The 23,112-nt window shown below is 47.8% G+C and overlaps 1 protein-coding gene and 1 long non-coding RNA gene across 2 annotated transcripts; one reads left to right on the top strand and one right to left on the bottom strand.

Annotated features, from left to right (window-relative positions):
- Window positions 1–22,291, bottom strand: PDZK1IP1 (PDZK1 interacting protein 1). The gene is made up of 4 exons (XM_073357796.1): window positions 22,044–22,291; window positions 10,183–10,291; window positions 3,031–3,132; window positions 1–834 (listed from the first exon to the last, which is right to left on the bottom strand). Exons 1-4 carry the CDS (start codon window positions 22,108–22,110, stop codon window positions 762–764), a joined length of 351 nt encoding a protein of 116 aa, XP_073213897.1. The 5' UTR covers window positions 22,111–22,291; the 3' UTR covers window positions 1–761.
- Window positions 1,801–18,645, top strand: LOC140916314 (uncharacterized). The gene is made up of 3 exons (XR_012160496.1): window positions 1,801–4,797; window positions 16,097–16,151; window positions 16,861–18,645. It is a non-coding gene; the product is annotated as an uncharacterized lncRNA (long non-coding RNA).
- Window positions 22,292–23,112: the final 821 nt, after the last annotated feature.

Genomic DNA, 23,112 nt, shown 5'->3' with positions numbered 1-23,112 from the left:
TTAAAGAATAATTCTCTTTATTGCTACCAGGAAAAGATGTTCACAAGAGGAGATTTTGGATCCGGCAAATTCAACCAATTGGCTTTTGTTCACAAAGAGGAATAAAAAGGAAAAGGGGATACCTCACCCTCAAAAGGATGCCCAGCTTTGGCGATCAATAAATAACTAGCTCTTGAGGGAACGTGTGTAGAATATTTGAGCTTCTTTGGCTATAAAGAAAGGCTGTTACACTGCACAGGTGATTAACAGAAATGCTATTACACCGGGCTAGGACTAAGAAGAAGAGATGTCATAGGTGACATTATTTTAGGCAAAGAGAAGGAAGGGGCTTCTGTACAAACAGGGCAGCATTGCAATCTTACAGCCTAGCCTGGAACGGCTTGTGATTCTGGGAGTAACAGGCTGGTTCCTGCTTCTCTCTTGCTTCAGTTGGCGGGGGGGAGGGAATGGAGGGAAATCTGAACCAGACCTTTATTCTCCCTCTGCATTGTATCTGGTTCTGAGCCATTGGAGGGGATGGCCTCTCCCATTCCCTGCACACCAACAGGGAATGGGGAGTAAGAGGCAGCCGTGGCTGTTGTCCTTCCCACCCTGCCCAGGTTTGGGTGATGCTGGGAGCAAACTTCATCTTCCGGGGCGTGGGTGAATCCAGGTGCAATGACTCCAGGCTATCGAGCTGACCACCGCACAGGGATGCCAAGTTAGAATTGGAGAGGAGCGAAAAAGGATGGCACGAAATGAGCGATCCTTGAAGGCGGCTCTTACATCAGAGTAGTGATGACTTTCCCCTCGTACTCAATGATATTTTCGTAGGCATGCTGGGTTTCTTTGGACCTGAAATGTTACAGGAAAGCCATCAGTTACTGTTACATTCACAGCATACACACAGAGAAGTAAATAAAAACATAAATACTCTTGCTGGAAGGTTGCAATGTAACATGACTTCATTGCTTAGAATTCCAAACAATAACACACAAGAACCCAAAACCAGAGAGAGAGAAAACAGGCTGCTCCTAAAACAGACCAGAACAACTCACCCCACCTTACTCGAGGCTGGATGGCTGCAGACTGACTGCTGCTAGACTCAGAATGCATGCTTCCCTATACAGCGCCCTAACCCACAAGAAACCCCCCTGAAATTTAAAGTGACAGCCTACAATTTTAACCAAGTTTTCAGTACACCACACTTACCATGACAGTAAAGGAAGGATTTATGGTTAGGCTTTTAATTCAATATTACTTAGTTTGAATGGAGCTAGAGGAATGGCCCGTGTGGTATTGTTGTGAACTGGTTTGTGTATATGTGAACCATTGTCCTCTACTGGATGAAGTCAAAACTGCTCGAACGTGTGTAACTTTTGCTTTCATGGAAATCATGAGATAAATCCATGCTGCAATTTTTCCAGCAGCGGGAGGTGGTGGCTACTCATAGAGGATTAGCAGGCCCATCCCAGAGGGGGGCGGGGAGGAGGCAGCAGGTCCTATCACAGGAAATGTGGGGAGTAGGGTGGCGTGGGCTAGTGGGCAGTGTCTCATTCATGGCCAGAGATTCTGGCCACTGCTGCTTATTCCTGTCCAGCCACCAGGGAGAGGGAGGCAGCACTGACAATGCACTGATTAGGAGCCTTGGCTTAGCCCTGGAGAAGCACCCCTAGGACCAGGGGAGACACCCCAGCACTGGCTGGCAAGGAGCAGAGGCATTATTAGCGCTGACCCCCCACCTCGCCCCATCAGCCAGACCGGAAGCAGCAGTGGCATCCTGGGATCCTGTCCGTTGGGGAGACACTGCCTTCCCGCCAGCCTGCCCCTAACCCCACTGTCTGGGACAGGGCTGACAGCTTCCACCTCCTCGCTGTTGGAAGAATCACAGCAGTTTGGGGAGAGGGACGGGGGAGACTCGGCAGCCGTGCAGACGCCATGAAATTCAAACATTTCCCTGGGACGTTACCGTACATTAACTATGTGTCATAGGGCCTGTAATGCTAACAGCTAATGCTCAAGTAGCAGCTTCTGGAATTCTGGATGGTGGAACCAGGGCTTTCAGACTAACCAGGGCAAATCCATAAGAGAATTTTACGATCTAGTGAAAATGCCTCAGCTCGGCCTGCACTAATGTCTACGCTGCTGCTGCCATCAATTATGGTTTGTCAGAGGTGGGAATTGCCAAAATGAGTGTACGGGAGGCCCCGATCCTGCAAAGACGTATGCCCCTGCTTAACTTTACGCTTCCTTGGGACTCCTCATAGCACATAAAGTTATGCAGGTGCATGAGCCCTGCAGGATCAGGCCCTATCTTTGCTAACCTGTAAGCCAGCCCTAGAAAGCCTAGCCTGGCCAGAAACAAAAGTGAAACTGACCGGTTTGCTGATCCAAGTGGGCTGAAGAACCTGGCAGCATTAAGGGTGAACACATCCGTTTGATTTTAAAAATCCACTTTTGTTTTCATAAACTGTTATTAGGGGAAAAGGGGAGACTTGTTCTGACCTTGTAATGTTTGTCACCTGGCAATCTCCCTGTTTTATGAAGGCAGATGTGGGCCCCTACACACATGTAGAGAGGAAAAGGACCAGAGGAAAAATTCTTCCAGTGCAAGCGTACAGTACAGCCAAAACTGACAAGAGCAGGGAGGAAAAGGGGGGACAATTGTACTGTGGCCCTGAGCTCAGGCCCCCCCTCTAATCGTTTGTAACTGGGCTGTAATAGGGGTGGGGCCCCAGCAAACATGATGTACCAGGGCCCTAAATTTTAATCTCAGTAGGCCTGCGCAGAGCCACCATAAGCAGCCCTGTGCTGTCCGCTCCTCCCAAGACTCGGCATAGGAGGTGTCCTGGGGGCAGAGGTAGGACTAGGGGCAGGTCTGGGCATGAGAGGAGGAGCTGCCCTACTTTACACTGGAGATTATTTTGGTGACCCGAACCCAGATGCTGAATGGCCCAAGTGTGACATCAAACCATTTCTGCCCCGCTCCTGGCATAGCACAGAAGGGATCCACTTCGGATGAACTCGAAAGTTCTTGAACGCCTGGCTCACCTAAAATCAGCCGCGGTGATCGAATACCTCCCCTCAGTCCCGTTGGATACGACATCCTCTTCCTTCTTGTCTCCTATGGTGACCACCGACTCCATATTTTCCCTAACAAAAGAAGCACATTTGAAAGAATTTAAGATAGAACCATGGAAGGACCATTGGCTGCATTGTATTTCTGCCTCTTTGGCTGACACACAAGTGAGCAACAGAGTTTCAGCTCAAATGATTTCACACTCTGTAAAGCTCAGGTATCATTTGAACAGTAACCCGAAGCTTTCATACCACTTATCAAGCCGTTGAGAGAGAGAAAAGGGGGGTGTGGCAATATCTTTGGAACATGCTTTTGAGCTGCACAGAGCTCTTCCTCAGGTCTGGAGAAGGTAACCAGAGCATCCAAACTAAATACAAGGTAGGACCGATTGTTAAGCATAAGGAGATCACAAGTTGTTGGAGAACTCTCACACTGGACGGTCACAATGTGCGCCTTCTGGCCTTAACAATCTGTGCATGAAATCTATCTATAAGGTGATCAGTGAAGTTCTTTTTCTTATGGTTCCTCCCTTGCTTTTTGTCTCAAGTGTGCGTCCTCCTGTAATGGAGTCCCACCAAGCTGTTTTTTTGATTTTCACAGTGTTGCCAACTCTCATGAGTCGCATGATAATTATTGGCTTTCTTAAAGCCCCAGCTCCTGGAGTCACATGACTCTGTGATGACTTCAGCCTTCATTCTTAAAGAAAAACTGAGAGTCTATCCCTCATGGCTGTGGAGAAAGCTTCCATATGCGACCCCATAGTGCACCCTAAAGGTCCAAAAAGCAGAAGGCCAATAGAAAGACCACCACATCTATGTTTACATCACCTCCTGATTAAGCCAATCTCATGATTTTTGGGGAGCCTGACTCCTGGTGTTTGAACATGTGGGGTTGGCAATGTTGTTTTCAACCAATGAATCCTTTCGTGCTCCCCTCACAAGCAAACGAGTGAACCTCAAACGGACCTGAGATGCGGTTCGCTTAATATCCACACACCAGACTATGAATGCTTGTCCAAGCTCCTGATAATCATCATCATTTTTCACCACAGATCTCAAAGCACTTTACAAAGGAGGTCAGGATTATTCTCTCCGTCATAGACAGGGGGGACAACTGTGGCAGAAAAAGAGACAATATGAGGACTAGAACCCTGAGCTCCATGCTAGGGAGCTAGCCACCGGACCACACTGCCTCCTTGCCACCATCGGGCAACATGACCCAGGGACAGTGTTGCAGACCAGGAGTCAGGCACATCAGCTGGTGTAAACTGATAGCCCCCTGAAGTCAGCGGAGGTCTGATCAGGTACACCAGCTGAGATGCCGCCCCAGGGCTCTATTCCCAACCCTGAAAGCACTTCACAAACAGTAACTTCTCAGCACCCCCGGGTCCTCATCCTTCTTTTCCAGAGGGGGAAACTGAGGTACCGAGCATAATTAAGGCCCAGCTCCTCAGAGGTATTTCAGCATCTAACTCATGACCTTGGCCTAAGTAATTTTCCCAAAAGCACAGAGTCTGTGATACAGCCAGGAACTGGTCAGCTAAACCAGGGTGAAGATTTCAGGATGAGAGGTTTTCTCACAAGTTGTTTAGTACTATGTGTTTCTCGTCAGGCTGGGACAACAACACCAACTCATGGCATTTCACTTCTTCCTCTGCCAGCTGCACCCCAGAATTGCAAAGATGCCGGAGAATAAAGTGGTTTGATGATCCCAGATGGCTGCTGGGGATCTTGACAGAGGTAAGTAGAGAGTTATTTCTCCAGGCTTCAAAACTAGTCCACAGCAGCTACTCTAGGCAGGGGTGTGGAACAGGGGAGGCCAGGGGTCCCTGGCCTTCCCACTTTTTACCGGCCATAAGGGCAAGCGATGGGGGGAAGAGGGCAGAGAAAAATGAGCGGGGGGGAGGTCTTGGGGGAAGGCGGCACGAGGGCGGGGCTTTAGGGGGAAGGGGTGGTGCTTGGGGCGGGGCCACAGTTTGGGCACCAGTGGCCCTCCACTTTTAGGAAGCTTCTGCTACCCCTGACTCGAGTTACCCTGCGTGACCCTCAAATCCTTCCTAGGACTAGATGGTTCTCCACCAGCCTCTCGCCTCATGCCCCAGTCCCCTTGCCAATCACCCGGGCTGTATCCAGCTCAGTTCCTTGAATCTTACACATTCAGCTCTCCACTGCAGATCACAGTGCTGACCACTCCCTGGTCATCGATCCTCCAGGACCTGCTGCAGCAGCTGCCACTAGCGAGCATTGTGGGACAAGTGATCTTACTCTTGAGGGCACCAGGCTACTTGCTGCAGAGGTGGAGGTGGGACAGTTGGAACGAAGGGCTCCTCCTAACGAGGGAGATGAGAGGGCTCAGGAGGTGGTTTCATGGCCTATCTTTACAAAGGGGAACAAGGAAGACCTGGGAAATTAAAGGACAATCAGCCTCACTTCAATACCTGGTTTGTAAGCACCTGGAGGATAATAGGGTTATAAGAACTAGTCACCACGGATTTGTCAAGAACAAATCATGCCATACCAGCTTAATTTCCTTCTTCGATAGGGTTACTGACCTAATGGATGGGGGGAAGCAGTAGATGTGATATATCTTGATTTTAGTATGGCTTTTGACACAGTGCGGCAAGACATTCTCATAAGTAAACTAGGGAAATGCGATCTAGATGAAATTACTGTAAGGTGGATGCACAACTGGTTGAAAGACCTTACTCAGAGAGTAGTTATCAATGGTTTGCTGTCAAATTGGGAGGGCGGATTCAGTGGGGCCTGCGGGGGTCCAGTGCTATTCAGTATTTGCATTCATGACGTGGATAATGGAGTGGAGAGAATGCTTTCTAAAATGTGCAGATGACGCCAGGCTGGAAGAGGTGGGAAGCACTTTGGAGGACAGATTTAAAATTCAAAACGACCTTGACAAATTGGAGAATCAGTCTGAATTCAACAAGTTGAAATTCAGTAGAGACAAGTGCAAAGGGCGTCACCGAGGAAGGAAAAATCACGGGCACAATTACAAAATGGGGAATAACTCGCTGGTGGTAGCACTGCGGAAAAAGATCTGGGGGTTACAGTGGGTCACAAATTCAACATGGTCCAGCAATGGGATGCAGCTGCAAAGCAGGCGAATATGATTCGGGGGTGTGCTAACAGGAGTGTCGTACATAAGACACACGAGGTCATTGTCCCACTCTCCTCAGCACCGGTGAGGCCCCAGCTGGAGGACTGTGTCCAATTCTGGGCACCGCGCTTGAGGAAAGATGTGGACGACTTGGAGAGAGTCCACAGGAGAGCCACAAAAATGATAAACGGTTTAGATAACCTGACCTATGTGGAAAGCTTCAAAACCCTGGGCCTGTTTAGTCTTGAGAAAAGATTTGGAGGGATGGGGGACCTGATAACAGGCTTGTGATATGTTAAGGGCTGTTATAAAGAGGCCGTGTGATCCATTGTTCTCCATGTCCACTGAAGGCAGGGCAAGAAGTAATGGGCTTAATCAGCAGCCAGGGAGATTTAGGTTAGATCTTGGGGAAAACTCTCTCAGAGGAGTTAAGCTCGGGAACGGGCTTCCAAGGGAGGTTGTGGAGTCCCCATCACTGGAAGTTTTTAAAAAGATATTGGCCAAACACCTGCCACAGAGGGTCTGGGTTTACACGGTCCTGCCAGAGCTCAGGGGGCTGGACTTGCTGACTTCTCAAGGTCCCTTCCAGCCCTACATGTCTATGATTCTATGGCTGATAGACCAGCGATTGACCCAGCGACCTCCAGAGCCAAAAAGCTCCCACAGCTTGACCTTACTAGGGTGATAACAGACTCATTGCCTCTGCGGACTGGGTACAAAGAAGGATCTGTAACATACACACTTACCAGTAGGTTATACATGTACTGAATTGTTCACGAGCTTTGTCTACTTTCTGCAGCCAGAATGTTAATAACTACAGCTCAAAAAGTCCCTGCTCAGGGACTTTGCCTGAACATAATCACTAAGGGTTGCAGGATTTTGCCCTCTGGGATTTCTGGTGGGTCAGTCATTCTTTAACTGCTCCTTCTGCCTAGATAGCAAATCCTACATCCCTGCAGTTGGCCCTTCCTGCTGCACAGTAACATCAGTGCCAGGTCTGCAGCATTGGGTGAGACTAATTTGTCAGACCTTTGAATTGTTTTCTGCTGCTAACTGGTTTTTCCAGTCAGTCTCTGAATGGGCTGTTGCAAAATACTTTGCAATGTTCTTTTTATTTCAACAGTAGAAGAGACTCTGCCTCAAATGGTGTCTTGGAGTCTGCCTCTGAGAAGGTGTGTTTGTGTGTGTCCGTGTCCCAAGCTGATGGTGCCAATTGGACAGGCTGTTCTGGGTCAGCCTATCATACAGCTAGATGTGAGCCAAAGAAGTTTAGACCTGGAGCCAGATCCAGCACTGTGCCCTCCCCTGAGGGAGGTTTGGATCTACTGCTCTGACTCCGCTCCGTTGAAGGTGCATGTCTCCAATTCCCTTCCGTCCTTGCTGGCGGGTGAGGTCTGGGGCTTGCACAAGAAATGTAAAGGCAGAAACAGGCAGGGATTAAGCTGCTAACTGCAGCCACAGTGACAGAACCAGGGCTGGAAATGCTGCCAGGTTGCTACGCCTCCACAGCGTCTTTCCTGGTTGAGAGGCAAAATGGGCTTCTAGCCTTCCCAGCCCTAGCCGGCAGATTCTAACACGAGACAGGACACCGAGGAGCAATGTTTGAGCCAGAGACAAAACTAGGCTCCTGGGGAGAGGGGGTCAGATGTGACACGAGTAGTGCTGGCTCCATCACCAAACAGCTGTGCAACGGGGCCTCTTTCCTGACTCTTACTAGACACCATTAGGGAGCATCCAATTTGATGTAAAAATCAAAGCATGTACTTTAGCCCAAGGGTAGCCTGTGCTCTGTGTTAAGGAGAGAAGGGCATGCCCAGAAGCTAGGAGGGTATGGGACCTGATCCTCAGCTATCCTAAGACCCATTTATGCCACTCTGGCAGTGTAAAGGGGATGTAAAGTGCCAGAAATGGACCCTTGAAAATGCCCCTGCACTAGGGGCTTCCTACTTTGTGTAGGTCTGCCCTACTGAGGAGTAGGGAGTGGATCAGGGATGTGGCCAGGTCACACTGTGCTACAGCTATTTTCTGCCTCTCAGGGCCCACGGGGGCACAGGAAAGCAGCATTGAAGTTAGAGCAGCCCTGAGGCAGCTCTAGCTTACACTGGAGCCAGACAGACCCCTGCAGGATCCCAACGGCGGTTTAAAGCCAGAGACCTTAATCCCCTCTTTCACAGACTCAGACTTCAAGGTCAGAAGGGACCATCGTGATCATCTAGTCTGACCTCCTGCACATCACAGGCCACAAAACCACACCCACCTACTCCTGTAATAGACCCTCTGGTTGAGTTAGTGAACTCCGCAACTCATGATTTAAAGACCACAAGTTACAGAGAATTCACCATGTATTCTAGTTCAACCAGCAAGTAACCCATGCTTCAGAGGATGGTGAAACCTCCCAGGGTATCTTTCAACTCTTCCCCAAATACAGAAACAGAGTAACTGAGAACCAGGCCCATATTGTCTACTGTATTTCTCTCTTCATTCAGCTTTTCTCGTTCTTCTTCTCTAACCCTTTTCTACCCCTTTCTGTTTAGCTTTCACTTAGCCTGCTCTCTCTCCTTGCTCCCCATTTCACCATAGTTTTTCATTAGAATTTTTCTCTCTGCTTCATTTCTCCCCTCCCCCCAGCCTCACGAGCCCAGAATGGTCCTGGCTTGAGTCAAACTTTCAACCCTGGAATGCTTGGGTTTGACATGAAACCAAGCAAGTCAACCCATCTCGAGGGTGGTGACCTCAGCAGCATCGCACAACCTGTCTATCTGTGGTCTGTGTTTAGCAAGTTAAATCTTAATATATTAAACCATTCATCAGAAGTACACATATGGCCTCCATCAACGTATTATCTGAGCAACCACTGGTCTTTAATATCTTCATCCTCACAACACCCCTGGGAGGTAGGGAATGGCAAATCTCCCTACTGCACTGATGGGTTCATGAGCAGCTAGAATCCACATTAGCCTGCCACACTCTGTCTGTGTGGACCCTGCTGACCTGCACTAACAGTCCATTAATGTGCTTTGATCTACTCCTCTTTGAAACTGGACTAGATCAAAGCGCACTAAGGAACTCTTAGTGTGCATCAGCAGGGTCCACATGGATGAGGTTGGCTAGTGCAGGGGAGATTTACACCCCTGCCGCAAAGTAAACGTCCAGGGAAACAAACCCTGAGGCCCAGATCTCAAAGGTAGTTGGGTATTTAACTCCCATTGAAATCACTGGGAGTTAGGCGTGTAAATACTTTGAGAATCTGGGCTTAACTAACTTGCCCAGGGCCATACAGGAAGTCTGTAGCAGAGCAGAGACTTCAACCCAGACCTCCCAAGTCTTACTGACCATCCTTCCTCTCTGGCCAGATCCCCAAAATATGTCAATGAACATAACATCACTGATCTCCATAGGCCAGATTTTCAGCAGCTATAATTTTTGGTACCACTCTTTAAGTCAATCAAACATGGCCCTCTGAGACTGGCTAGTCAGTCGTCCTTTGAACTGCCCCGTATCCCTTGGTGGCACCATGTAAGTGGTGAAACATGCATCATTTCAGCTGGCCTTCCCTGATACCGAGTAACAGCTGGGCCAAGGAGCAGTGTCTATTCTAAATGCCACCCGACTGAAGGGACTGGAGCGATGAACATTTCGATGAGCTCAGGGTCTGGAACTTCAGCCCTTTCGCTTCCTGAGTTTGGAACTTGTTCATTTGCCACTTTAATGTCTCGGTAACAAGGCTTTGGCATTTTAAGCACCATTTCTGGATCCTGTCAGGGACAGGAAGTGAAAGTGCCACCACAAGGCTGTGGAGTTACACAGTACGACCATCGCCTTGTGCGGTGTTGTCCACGGTCCCTGTAAACCGATACCATTAAGAGGATCAGAAAAGATTCCCTGTTTTTATCCGCTTTGTGCAGTGATCACATTGTGCCCCACGCAGATAAAACTCGAAACGCCCTGCTTTTGGAGTTGCTCTGGCAACAATGAAGCCCAAATCAAATGGAACGAGGAAAACTCGCACTTACTCTTTTTCCTGACACCAAAACTTATTGACCACAAAAGCAATTGCCACCAGGACTAGGAAAACAGCCACTGCAATAACCCCTTGCATCCATGGCTGGAGATTTCCCCGGGCTGCAGAGAAAGGGTGGAGACAAACGTTAGAGATATTTTTAGCTTCACCTGTTCTGTTTAGGTTCTTCAACTGCCTCTATTAATATAGTGTCAAGTATCAGGGGGTAGCCGTGTTAGTCTGTATCCACAAAAACAACAAGGAGTCCGATGGCACCTTAAACACTAAAAGCTTGTGCCCAGTTAAATCTGTTAGCCTTTAAGGTGCCACTGGATTCCTTGTTGCTTTTCCATTAATATAGGATCTCAGGGCTCAATCATGCTGAGCTTTCTGGTCCCAAGCCAGCCAAGCACTAAACCCATGCTTGAATTTAAGCACCTGGAAAACCCATTGAAGTCCATGTAAGCACAAGTTTAAGGACCTTGCAGGATTGAGTCAAAAGTGCCTTGTGAGGCTGAGTCAGCGATTGTGATTGACAGCATGGGGTAGCGCTGGGAAAGTGAACCCAGAGTTCTTCAGCCATAAGCTGGGTCTTGACCTCAAGACCACTCTGCTTTAGTAAGGATCCGGGGAGCTGGTTGCTCTGTGGTCTGAGCCTTGCAGACCCAAACAGGCAAAGAAACAGGATTGTCATTAAAAATCCGCATGCCATCACCACCAACAGCCCGTCCATCCCCCACCACATCAATACCATCCCATGCCTCATGCAGACTAATGGGGACAGGACTTTAGCCTTGCACTGTGGGATGGACTTTGGCACTGAGCACAGTGTGCCAAAGTAGCAGCCCCTCCTTTTGTACTTGAGAGTTGTACCAGGGCCCCATCAGATGAGTCAACCCTTTCCTCTCCCCCTGTCCCTCATTTCCATTGGAGAGGGGCCCAAACCAAAGCCTTGAGTCCAAAGGCTCTCCCAGTGATGAGTGGTTAAAAATCTGGATCTAAATTTTGCATCTCAGACCCATCTCTAATGTTATATTTCCCCTTGTAGAACTAAAATAAGCCCCATGTATTTGGGGAAAGGACAGTCTTTTCATTATCCATTTGTACAGCACCCAGCGCAGAGGTCCCATTCCTAGGTTGGGGCCTTTCGACATAACCACAGTATAAATAAGTAATAGTAGCAATATAGCCCTCATTCAAAATGCCATTTGTTTCAGAGAGAGAAAAACAAGAAAAAAATGAATATAAAGTCTCCCTGAGAAACAGAGAGAGAGAGAGAGAGAGCGCATAATGTGACTAACTAGGCAATGTTCTGCATCTGACAGGAAAAACAAATTGGCACCTGAGAGAAAGGGTGAGCCAGTGACTAGGTGCTAACCTAAGACTTGTCAAGTCGTGTGTTTAAGCCTTTGTTCTGCTGTTGGCTTGGGAAAGTCCCTTACAGTTGGGTTTTTGGAGGTGCCTAAATGCTTTTAAAAATCAGCCCTTTTTTGTTCTGTGCCTGAGTTCCCCATCTGTAAAGTGGGGATAACATCACAACCCTGCCTCAGAGTGGTGCTGTGTCAATAAACACATTAAAGAGTTTGAGGTGCTCAGAAGCTGTTATAATGGGAACCATCTAAGACCCTTTGATAGATGGCTTACCTGATGTAGGCTACAATGATCTCCATTTTACAGATAGAGAAAAGAATCATAGAGAGTCTAAGTGATTTGCCCAAGGCCACAGAGGAAGTCTGTACCAGTTGTATACAGAGCAGGGTACTGAACCCATGTCTCCAGAGTAGCGCCTTAACTAGTGGACCCTTCTGCCTCTCAGAACTCAAGATAACACACAAGAACCCAAAACCAGAGAGAGAAAAAACAGGCTGCTTCCTAAGGCAGCCAGGTACAGCTCACCCTACTTTGCTTTAAGATGGCTTTTTCCAGATTGGCTCTGAGAACACACTTCCCTACAGAGCCCTCTAGCTTGCGAACAGGCAATGGTGTCCCTAGCCTTTGTTTGCCAGAAGCTGGGAATGGGCAACAGGGGATGGATCACTTGATGATTCCCTGTTCTGTTCATTCCTTCTGGGGCACCTGGCACTGGCCACTGTCGGACGACAGGATAGTGGGCTAGATGGCCCATTCTTATGTTCTTATGAACATGAGCAGAACCCCTTTCCCCCTTAAGGTGACAACTTGAAAGTCCAACACAGTCCTCAATTTACTATATCTATGGGGCTTTTTCAGAATCTCTGTGTAGTCGGCAGGATGGTCTCTCTGGCTATTATGTGGATGTGCAGGGAACGGGCTGCAGAGAGCACTCTGTGCAGGGACTAGGGATAATCCAAGTCCCTGGATTTGCGGGAATGCAGGGACTGTTCCCTCCATATGCTCCCAAGGATGTACATCGCCCTGATAGGATGGTGCGGTCTGTGCACCATTTCTATGCACTGGGGTGCGCCTTGATGACCAATCGCTCGCTGAGCTGCCCTGGGGGGAAATGTGACTCCATGTTGCCCACAAACCAAGGCTGTGATTAAATGCCTCAACCCAGTTCTGTACCTGCACCTTTATCTTCGCAAGCACACGCTGCTCCACCCAACCCCTCTTTCCCGAACCGAAAGCCTCCATCCATCCGCTCACACTGAGGAGTGCCATGTTTTCCTGAGCCTGTAATCCGTCACTAATTATTATGATGTTGCAAAGCGGATTATGGTGGGTCCATTAGCATAACAAACCTGGCAAAGGAGGTACCAGCATGTTCGGTGTGACACCCCGCTGGCTGGCGGCTGCTCGTTTGGAGTGTGATCACCTTCCAAGTTTTGGGGGAGGGACAGGGCTGGAGGGGGGCCAGTCAGCAGCAGAGGGAACCAGTTGCAAGCTGGGGTGATGCATTCAGGAGAATGCAGGGAAACAACGCCCATGACAACTCGATAAGTCAGAACAAAAGCGCATGCGGTTCTAATTCCCCCGACTCCTTTGCCAAGCCACACAGAGGTTTCCCAACTCTGCTAAGCCGTAGAGCTACTCACTAGCTGGCTCTGTGGTGGGAAGCGGGGGAAGAGAGCATTAAAGGCTTCCATGTTAATAGCAAGGATGAACTTGGGGTTAAGTCTTGGGACTCAGGAGATCTGGCTTTAGTTCCTAGCTCTGCAACAGACTTCATGTGTGTCACTTAAGCCCAGATGCTCCAAGTATTCCGGTGCCTAACTCCTATTGAAATCAATGGGAGTTAGGTAGTCAGAACACCTTTGCGGATCTGGGCTTCAGCTCCCCATCTGCACAAGGGGGATAATAATCCTTTACTTTGCCTGGCTTGTCTATTTAGATTGCAAACTCTTTCGGGTCAGAACCGAGACTTGCTATACAAATGGGCCCTCACGGTATTCCTTGAATACAATAATAATAATAATGGGACTTTCTGCTTCCGAGCTAATCTTTGAGCTGTCTGCCCCTTCCCAGGAAGGTCTCTGGAATTTCTGCCTCTGACTTGGACAGAATGGGTTTCAAACATCTGAAAGGTCAACAGGAAGGGAACTAGTCTGGCTGTGTTAATGCTGCATTAGGGTGAATGAAGTGGAGAGAATCAAATCTTGTTGTGTCCCCTGCCATATCACCCATCCCAAAAACATCCCTACATCTCTGGACCTTCTCTCTAGCAAAGAAACCCTGGTTACTGTGGCAACCTACTTGGAAGGAGAAACTGTACCCTGGTCCATGCATGACTCATTATAGACTCATAGACATTAGGGCCAGAAGGGACCATCATGATCATATACTCTGACCTCCTGCACATCGCAGACCACAGAACCTCACCCGCCCACTCCCTTATTCAATCTGGGGCAATTATGATTCATTATTTTTAAGTAAAAGAGAGACAAGGTGGGTGAGGTAAGCCCTTTTATTGGGGCAACTTCTGTGGGTGAGAGAGACAGGCTTTCGAGCTCCACAGAGCATTTCTTCAGGTCCTGAAGAAGAGCCCTAACGGAGAGCTGCGTGGAGCTCAAAAGCTTGTCTCTTTCACCAACAGAATTTGGTTCCAAATAAATACTTCACCCACCTTGTCTCTCGCTTATCCTGGGACCAACATGGCTACTGCAACACTGCAAACAACTTATGAAAAATGGCATTTTGAAGGGCTGCCCCCACCCCACTCTTTTCACCCCAAAGGATCCCAGCATGCCAACCAGGGGTCAGATTCACTGGCGGGTCACACAGATATCAACCCTGCTGCAGATTCCTGCGCATGGCAGCTTTGCCCCAGGAGTGTGTTATGTCAGGACAAAGCAGATGCAGCTCTGCTTAAGGGGAAGGGGCCAAAATGTGAGCATCGCTCGCTGAAAACGAGTCATGGCCAGAGCAACCAAAGAGTCAGTCCCCCCACTCAAAGGCTGTTCCAAGTGGCGGAGCTCTGATAGATCTCTGGCAGTTTGAAAGCAGCTTTCCCCAGCCCTTATCGAAGCCACAAGCCTTGAATCTCCCCTTGGATGGCCAGGGCATTGCTGCACCAGCTGGGTTGGATCTAGCCCTGTGTGTATTTAAGGATCACATCACCCCTTGGAGCAATGCAGCCATCTTCTTGATAGAACCAGGGCACAGGACCAGTGCTGAACAGCAGCGAGGGCGGTTTAGGTTGGACATTAGAAAAAACTTCCTAACTGTCAGAGTGGTTAAGCACTGGAATAAATTGCCTAGGGAGGTTGTGGAATCTCTATCATTGGGGATTTTTAAGAGCAGGTTAGACAAGCACCTGTCAGGGATGGTCTAGGTAATACTTAGTCCTGCCATGAGTGCAGGGGACTGGACTAGATGACCTCTCGAGGTCCCTTCCAGTCCTACGATTCTATGATTCTATGAAGGAAAGTGACTGCTTTTAAGCATTGGGAAGGAAACTAAAAATGGCTTCACTCCCAGGAGGAAAGAAGTTTATGTAAAAGGGAAAGACACAAAGAATGCTGCCGGATGGGTCCTGGCCCAGATGAACTTTAACAATGTTTTTCAAGAACGGGGCTGGCTGGTAAAATGTTTACCTTAGATTAGCAGCACAGCCGAAGTTTCAACAATGGTCCCTAAAGGGCTCGCTCAGACAATGGTCTCTCTGTTTATTTGCTAATCCATTTCAATAATCAGTGCCTAGGTAGGGACACCGTAGAGTGAGGTCAGCATTTGCATTAATAACTCCTGTTGACATGTATTTGGGCAAGGAGGCTGGGAATATCCTCTGGGGGGCAAGGAAGGGGGCACTCAGAAGCTAACCAAGATCCCAGATGATCAGGACTTTGTCTTTCAACAGGAAATTGAAAGGCAAGCTGGTTAGAACAACAGTAAAATCCTACCCTACCTAGCATATAGGCAATGGGCCAAATTCAGGAGTGAGGTGCCTGGTGGTGGTAAGTTACACATCAGGTGTAAATGGGTATTTACTGGCATCCAATATGTGCATATAATGAGTGTAACTCATGCCAAATAGATCAGAGGTCCCAAACTGTGTGGCGTGCCACACAACTACCATCAAACAACTACCATTTCCTGGTAGCACTCAGCCAAGGGCCGCAGCTGCAAAGCATCCAATCCTACACTGGATGGTGTTTGGATCCAGGGATCTAGATATCTCTCAACTATTTACATGCCCCCCCATTACCATTATATCTGGGCACTTCACAGTCTTCAGGGTCCTTATCTTCACAGTGCCCTGTGGGGTAGGTCAGTGCTGTTATCCGCATTGTGCAGAGGGAAACCGAGGCACAGAGAGACTAAGTGACACAGGGGAATTGAACCCAGGCCTCCCAAATCCCTAACTATCCTCCCTCCATGGCTCAGGGCCTGGTTCTTTTTGTGGTTTTACTCCTTGCTCGAGTACCTGCTCCCCGAAATGGCCCTGTATGTAGGACCCAGCTCAGTGTTTTCTTAGTCTGGTTTCATTGTTTTGTCCCCCTTCTTTACAGACTTTGATCACTTGAGAGGGTTGCTGCTCAGAGGAACTTGACTGCCTGGTGGTGGGTAAGTGGAAGTCCAGGCTCATCCTTTCCAGGCCTGCTGCCTGTTCCCACCCTGCTTGTTCTCCCTCACCCCAAAAGCCTTTCCTGGCAGCCCAACGCCCCTCCCCAAACCAAAAGTCTCCTTCACACACCCCTGATGTCCCACCAAAGTCATCCTTCTGCTGAGACAGACCCTGCTAAGGCTGTCTTGTCTTTTCCACTTTGCAAACCTAGTGGAAATGCTTCCGTGGGCTTCCGCCCAGCACTTGACTCTGCCGGAAGCCCAGCCAGTGGGCCAATTTCTCTTGCCAGCAGATAAGTTTTCCCTCCTGGGCATCTCATTTATTCTGAAGGCTGGGCTAGCCACAGCCCCGCCGAGAAACGAGGTGGTGTAGCACGGGCTGCCAGATCGAGATGGGATTCCCTCCAGCGTCACTGGAAGGAATATGCCAACACAAGCCTGCAATAAGGGCAAAAATGCAAAGCCATAGACAGCAGAAATCCAGAGACAATCAAGTACGTGTCACGACTGAGCATTCAGTTGTTGCTGTTTCCGACAGCATCTGATGCACGCATCTGATGCATGTTATTTAGGAGGCATGGCTCCTAAGACAGCTTCTAAATTTGCAGCCGAGAGTCCCCAGCGGGGGCCGAACCCAGCACCCTCAACTCAGACCACTACTACTTCAAGTACCACTCTTAGATCTGTCCTTTTTTTATCTTCTATACAGACCCCTCCTCAGCAGGAGGGAAAAACACACTGTAGGAGCAGGGTCTGTGGGCCCCCAGAATTTGGAAGCATGCAAAATCCCCCACCGTTGCTTGTTGAAGCCCTGCGATTACACATCTCATCATCTGATCAGCACCCACAGCTGCAATGTGTACATGCAAAAGCAGGGATTCGCGTGGGCAACATTGCAGGCACAACTGAAAAGACTCGGTTGAAAAACTTGGCTCCTTGAGTCTGCATTTGAACTGCACCAAGGCAGAATTACAACCCCTTGGGAGCTATTTATTTCTTTGCTGATCTTCTTGACAGAAAAAAAAATAAATGCACATCTCAAGCCTAACAAAGCCCTGTCCAACAGCCCTTCCAGTTGTTTGAAAGGGCTTTCCATAGGAAGAGACATAAGATCAGGCCAAAACTCCAGCCCTGAAACTATCCCACAATCTCTGGGAAAGTTTGGATTCAGACTGAAATCTGGATCCGCCTTTCACAGCTCCATGTGTAAAGGCAGCAAATGAGCAAGGCCTGTGTGTCAGCTGCGGTGATTCACGGTTTGTCATCTGCTTATGTGCCCAGGTGTAAAATCCCCTCCTTAGCAGGAGGGACACAGTGTCATTAGCGATATTGCACAAGCACAAATAGGTTTCCCAGGTTACAAGATCACTGAGTGCATTAATCACCCCTGGCTCCTTAAGGCTTTTAATAACGCACATGATTTGCATATGGGTATGTGGCAGGGCTGGGAGAAGAAGGAAAGGACACTGCCTGCCTCTGGAGTTGAAACACCTGTGTCCCTGCGCATTTGCTATAAAACCGGGAGGTGAATATTTCCGCGAGTTCCCATGGCCCACGGTGGTGCTGGGGAACTCTTACAAAGAAAGAGCTGTAAACAAAACACAGAGATGGAACTACACACATATACCCCAGCTCAGGATCTGGCCCAGGAAGTGTGAGCAAAGATGCCATGGTCTAGGTCCTCAGCTGGTGTAAATATATGTAGCTCCTTAGACTCCAGTAGGACTCTGACAATTTACTCCAGCCAAGCATCTGGCCCACATAATGACAAAACTAATGTCTATTTTTTAGTGGCTGTAAACGTGCTTTGCATACACCCATATTTATAAAGCAGAGTCATCTGCAGTTGGCTATGAACTAGACTCAGTGTTGTCAATTCTCTTGATTGTACCATGAGTCTTGTCATATTTGGTGTGTTCTTTAAGCCCCAGCTCCTGGAATCGTGTGATTATAGGAGACTCTCTGTTCTTGTTTTAAAAATAGTAAGTTTCTAGACCTCATGTCTGTGGAGAAAATTATGAGGCAAGTGCAACCCTAAATGTTCAGTAAATAGAAGGCAAATATAAAGACCCTCAAATGTATGATTCTTTTTAAAATCTCATGTTTTTTTTAGCCAAGCTCATGATTATGGGAGGATCTGATTTAGGATTTTTGAATGCCCAGGACTGGCAGTACTGTAAACTTAGCAACGAAACAGAACAATCCCAGCAGTACAAGAGGCAAAAGCGTCCAGCCCTAACTTAGCACAAGGCTGTAGGTTGAGGACAGTTTGTTCTGTATGCTAAAAGATTGATGCCCAAAATCACCTCTAAGGAAAGTAAACACTTGCCTAACTTTCAACAGAAGACTGGTCCCACTGATGCAATGGGATTACTCATGTGTTCAAAGATTTGCCGAAGCCGGGATCCAGAAACACAAGAGCAGCCTCGCTGACTTTCACAGAGGTGTGTAAATAGAGTAGGATTTGGCCCCACTGCTGGCATTTCCCCATAGGTCATAAACAAGAGGGCTTAACTCCTTGCTCCCAGTGCCACCCATGGGGTTGGGCAGGTCTAGCTGTGGACAGAGTTTAGTCCTAGGAATGTGTCATCATCCCAAATAATCCTGAAGCCTGGACTGCTTCATTTCCTTCTCTGATTCATCCCTCTGCTGTTGGATTCTTTTTATTACTGTGTTGGTTTTTTCCTGGTCGGTGGGTGAGCATTAGCGGTGCTGGACGTGACCCAGGGAAGTGATGTTCACATCCAGATCCAGATGAGGCTTGGGCCCGTGTTAGCAGCTCAAGGGCGAACTTGGGTTCAGGCAAGTTGTTTTCATGACATTTCAGCCCCAAAGACTGAAATTTCATCCGTTCATCTCTTCCCAAGAGGTTTCCACCATGTTGGGCCAAGATCTTGCTCCAAGAGCTGTTTTCACAAGATTTCAGCAGCATCCAAACCTGATCAGGAAAATGGGCCCTCTATGGTTTTGAATCAGCACTGACCAGCATTGACTAGGATGAGATGTGCCCCTTACCCTATCCAAATTCACACACTACTCCCCTCTCCCCACAAGGGCACCATGTCCCCTTTCTGTGTCAGTTCAGAAAGTTTTCCATGTTTCTGCTTTGACTTCTGTAATGGGCACCTTTAGTTCCCTACATGCCCCAGCATCCTTTGCATCAAAGGAGATGGCGCAAAGGTCAGTGCAGGGCCATGAAGGTACCAGCAGCACATGGACAAGGCAGAGACTGGAGAGTAAGTGGAGACAAGAGGGAAGGGGTGACTGGTGGTTGGTGAGTGGCCATTCTCAGTGCCGGGTTTACAATGGCTCCAGAGGCTCCATGGAGCTGGGCCCATGCTCAGAAGGGGCCCCGGCCTGCTCCGGTTGCCCTGTGTCCCAAGACCCCACTGACTCCCCCGCCCACCACTTGCTCCTCTCGGCCTGCCTGCCAGCTGGCTGAGGGCTCCTCTCCACCCCTTGGCCGCACCCGCCGGCTCCTCTCAGCCCCCTGGCTGGACCCCTCCGGCTCTGGGCAGTGTCTGCTTCCCACCACCTGTGGGGCCCCACCTGTCTCCCCAGAGCGGAGCTGCCTGGGACTGGTGCAGAAGCCTGGCCAGTCTCAGCCGGCGGGGGAACAGTGTGGAGGGCTTGGCTGGGCCCCTCCAGGCAAGTGCGTCTTGAGGGACCCCGGCCGGGGCAGGTCTTGGCCTGGCTGATTGTGCCATTCCCGAGGGGATGGAGCGATTCTCGGCCCTGAAGGTGCGGGGGGGCTGCCAATGCACATAGCCCTTGCACATGCTGTTACCTGCTTTGCACAAATCAGCCTATATGGGCACATACACATTGGATGGATTCTGGGGAAAGGGTGCATCTTTCTGGGGTGCTTTGAAAATGTGGCTGTTTGTGAGCTTTGGCCATATCTGAAACGTCATATAGGTCCCTAAATCCAGAAAAGCGTCATTAAAAGGACCAGTCCTGCTTCCATTTAAGTCAATGGCAACACTCACTTTGACTGAGTGGTGCAGGATTGGACCCTAATAACTGGGAGATCCATGGCAGTTAAATTCTGAGAACAAGCAAGTAAACAAACAAAACAATAAAGGATGGAGCAACACAAAGTGCGGGGGGGTGTGGTGCAGGGCAGGGGTTCAAGAACATTGAAAAGACAAGATTAGCTTTAATTATTCATCAGAACACTTTATAATACTATTAAATGTCCTGTTGTATTTAATAAAACCAAATGATGTCACAGTAGCAGGAGGCCTCTGTGACATTAAGTCTTCTGAAAAGTGGGTGAAGCCATCGATTTGGGGGAGATTTTTTGGCAAGCATGATCAAAATTGCAGATTCACAACATGAGAATTAGGGAGATCTCATTGCATGAGCAATGGTTTTCAATCAGGGGTACACATACCCCTGAGGGTATACAGAGGTCTTCCAGGGGGCACACCAACTCATCTAGATATTTGTAAAAAGAACAGGAGGACTTGTGGCACCTTAGAGACTAACAAATTTATTAGAGCATAAGCTTTCGTGGGCTACAGCCCACTTCATTGGATGAATAGAATGAAATATATAGTAAGAAGATATATATATATATATACACATACAGAGAAGGTGGAAGTTGCCATACAAAGTGTAAGAGGCTAATTAAGATGAGCTATTATCAGCAGGCGAAAAAAACTTTTGTATAATAGCTCATCTTAATTAATTAGCCTCTTACTCCACTTTTTCATGTTCTCTCTCTCTCTCTATATATATATATATAGAGAGAGAGATCTTCTTACTATATGTTCCATTCTACGCATCTGATGAAGTGGGCTAAGCTTATGCTCAAATAAATGGATTAGTCTGTAAGGTGCCACAAATACTCCTGTTCTTTTTACAGATACCTAGATGAGTTGAGGTGCCCCCTGGAAGACCCCTTTGTACCCTGAGGGGTATGTGTACCCCTGGTTGAGAACCATTGCTCATGCAATGAGATCTCCCTAATTCTCATGTTGTGAATCTGCAATTTTGATCACGCTTGCCAAAAAATCTCCCCCAAGTTTTACAACAGGCTACATATAAAGCATTAGCAAAGCCAGTACAAACTAAAATCTCATACAGATACTGACTTGTTTACACTGCTCTATATACACTATACATTGAAATGTAAGTACAATATTTATCTTCCAGTGGATTTATTTTATAATTATATAGTAAAAATGAGAAAGTCAGCAATGTTTCAGTAACAGTGTGCTGGGACACTTTGTATGTTTATGTCTGATTTTGTAAGCAAGCAGTTTTTAAGTGAGGTGAAACTTGAGGGTACACAAGACAAATCAGACTCCGGAAAGGGGTACAGTCATCTGGAAAGGTCGAGAGCCACTGTCCTAGAGTAACTAAAAACCTAGCACTATGTCTTCACTGCAAAAAAACCCTGGGTCTTTATATCAAAAGAGCAATCTCTGTGTCAGATCTTAGTGGAGGTAAGGCACAGGTCGATTACCTCAATGGAGTTAAACACCGGATTGGAGGTGTATAATATTGTGCTCAGTGAGCTACACAGGGTAAAACACTACCTGTGTCTTTCTTGTCTCCACTAGATTTCACAGCAAGACAGCGAACATGCCTTGTTTTTTTTGTTTTGTTTTGTTTTGTTGTTGTTGTTTTTTTGCAGTGAAGACAAAGCTTCAGATGAAATGCTTTGTTTTCAAACTCTCAGCAATTCATTTGTGACGCAGACGGAGCATCTCCTAAAGGGCACTGCAGTCCCATCTCCTTCACCTGGCTAAAAAGAAAGTTCTCTGTCGTTGCTCCTTAGCTGACTTAAAGACTAACCCCTTCATGGATCAGCTGTTTCACTCAGAACCAGAAACTTTCAAGACTCAACCAGTTCCACTCCGAAAAGTAGGAAATCACACTCACCTTGCTGGCAATTCACTGGCTCCAGAGCCATTAAAAGGCACAGGGCAGCAACCTGGAGAGCCTGCATGACTGGAGAGCAGTTGTTTTGTTGCTCAGTGTGGAGGGTTCTTTGCTTTGTGAGAGGAACAATGAGCCCTGCTCCCTCTCAGAAGCTTTTGAGAGAGCCGAATGTGAAATCTGAAGACCCAGAGCACACTTAAACACTGCTGACTCCGATGGAAATGAGCCTGGTAAATTGTCAGTGACATTAATCAGTGGCTTTTAAATGGAGGAGGTACAGATGGATTTGCATACCTGCTTCCTCTTTGAGCCAGGTGAATAAGTAACGTCTAAGATTGTTTGGGAGTTGGCAGACATGCGGTTTGAATAATTGGCAGTTATTGTAGAGCCTAAAGGAATTTCAGGGGAGACAATGACCCGTGTTTGTTTATTTACTTACAATGGGGATTGTGGGGAACCGATACTAAGATCAACACATTCTTTCTTGAAAGGAGCACCCTGGTGCAGCACGTTTGCATGATACCAGAAAATGCAACAGCACCAAAACCAGAGAACCAAATCAAATGAAAGCCCCCAAAATCTAGCATTTGTAAAACTAAGCCTTCAAACTCTGACTGGTAGAAACAGTTGCACAGAAAATAATATACTCTACTGGCTAGTGGGCTATGCCGTTGCCCTAGGGAGGATGGAATCAGAACAGTAGGTCATAGAACCTGTACAGCTTTGGGTGACTCTTTTTTAGCTGGAGTGGTAGGAGCTTGTGGTAATGTAGGATCTGAGTTCTATCTCAGTTCCAAGTGACCATGGTGTGCAACATAGTGATAACCATGGGGAAATAGTTTTATTTTGTGTAATGACACATCCACTCCCAGTCTCTATTCAAGCCTAAGTGAATTGTATCCAGTTTGCAAATGAATTCCAATTCAGCAGTCTCTCCTGGGAGTCTGTTTTTGAACTTTTTTTGTTGAAGAATTGCCACGTTTAGGTCTGTAATCAAATGACCAAAGAGATTGAAGTGTTCTCTGACTGGTTTTTGAATGTTATAATTCTTGACGTCTGATTTGTGTCC

This window comes from Lepidochelys kempii, chromosome 8 (assembly GCF_965140265.1).
Source record: "Lepidochelys kempii isolate rLepKem1 chromosome 8, rLepKem1.hap2, whole genome shotgun sequence".
NCBI classification, from domain to species: Eukaryota; Metazoa; Chordata; order Testudines; family Cheloniidae; genus Lepidochelys; species Lepidochelys kempii.
Note: the sequence above shows the minus strand (reverse complement) of the source record. Positions and strands in the feature narration are given on the sequence as shown.

Coding starts and splice junctions, on each gene's coding strand:
- PDZK1IP1 (XM_073357796.1), bottom strand. CDS start 22,110: ATGCAGGCTCTCCAGGTTGCTGCCCTGTGCCTTTTAATGGCTCTGGAG. Junction 10,292..22,043: donor GCCAGTGAATTGCCAGCAAG/GTGAGTGTGATT, acceptor CTTTCTCTGCAG/CCCGGGGAAATCTCCAGCCA. Junction 835..3,030: donor ATCACCGCGGCTGATTTTAG/GTGAGCCAGGCG, acceptor GTAACATTTCAG/GTCCAAAGAAACCCAGCATG.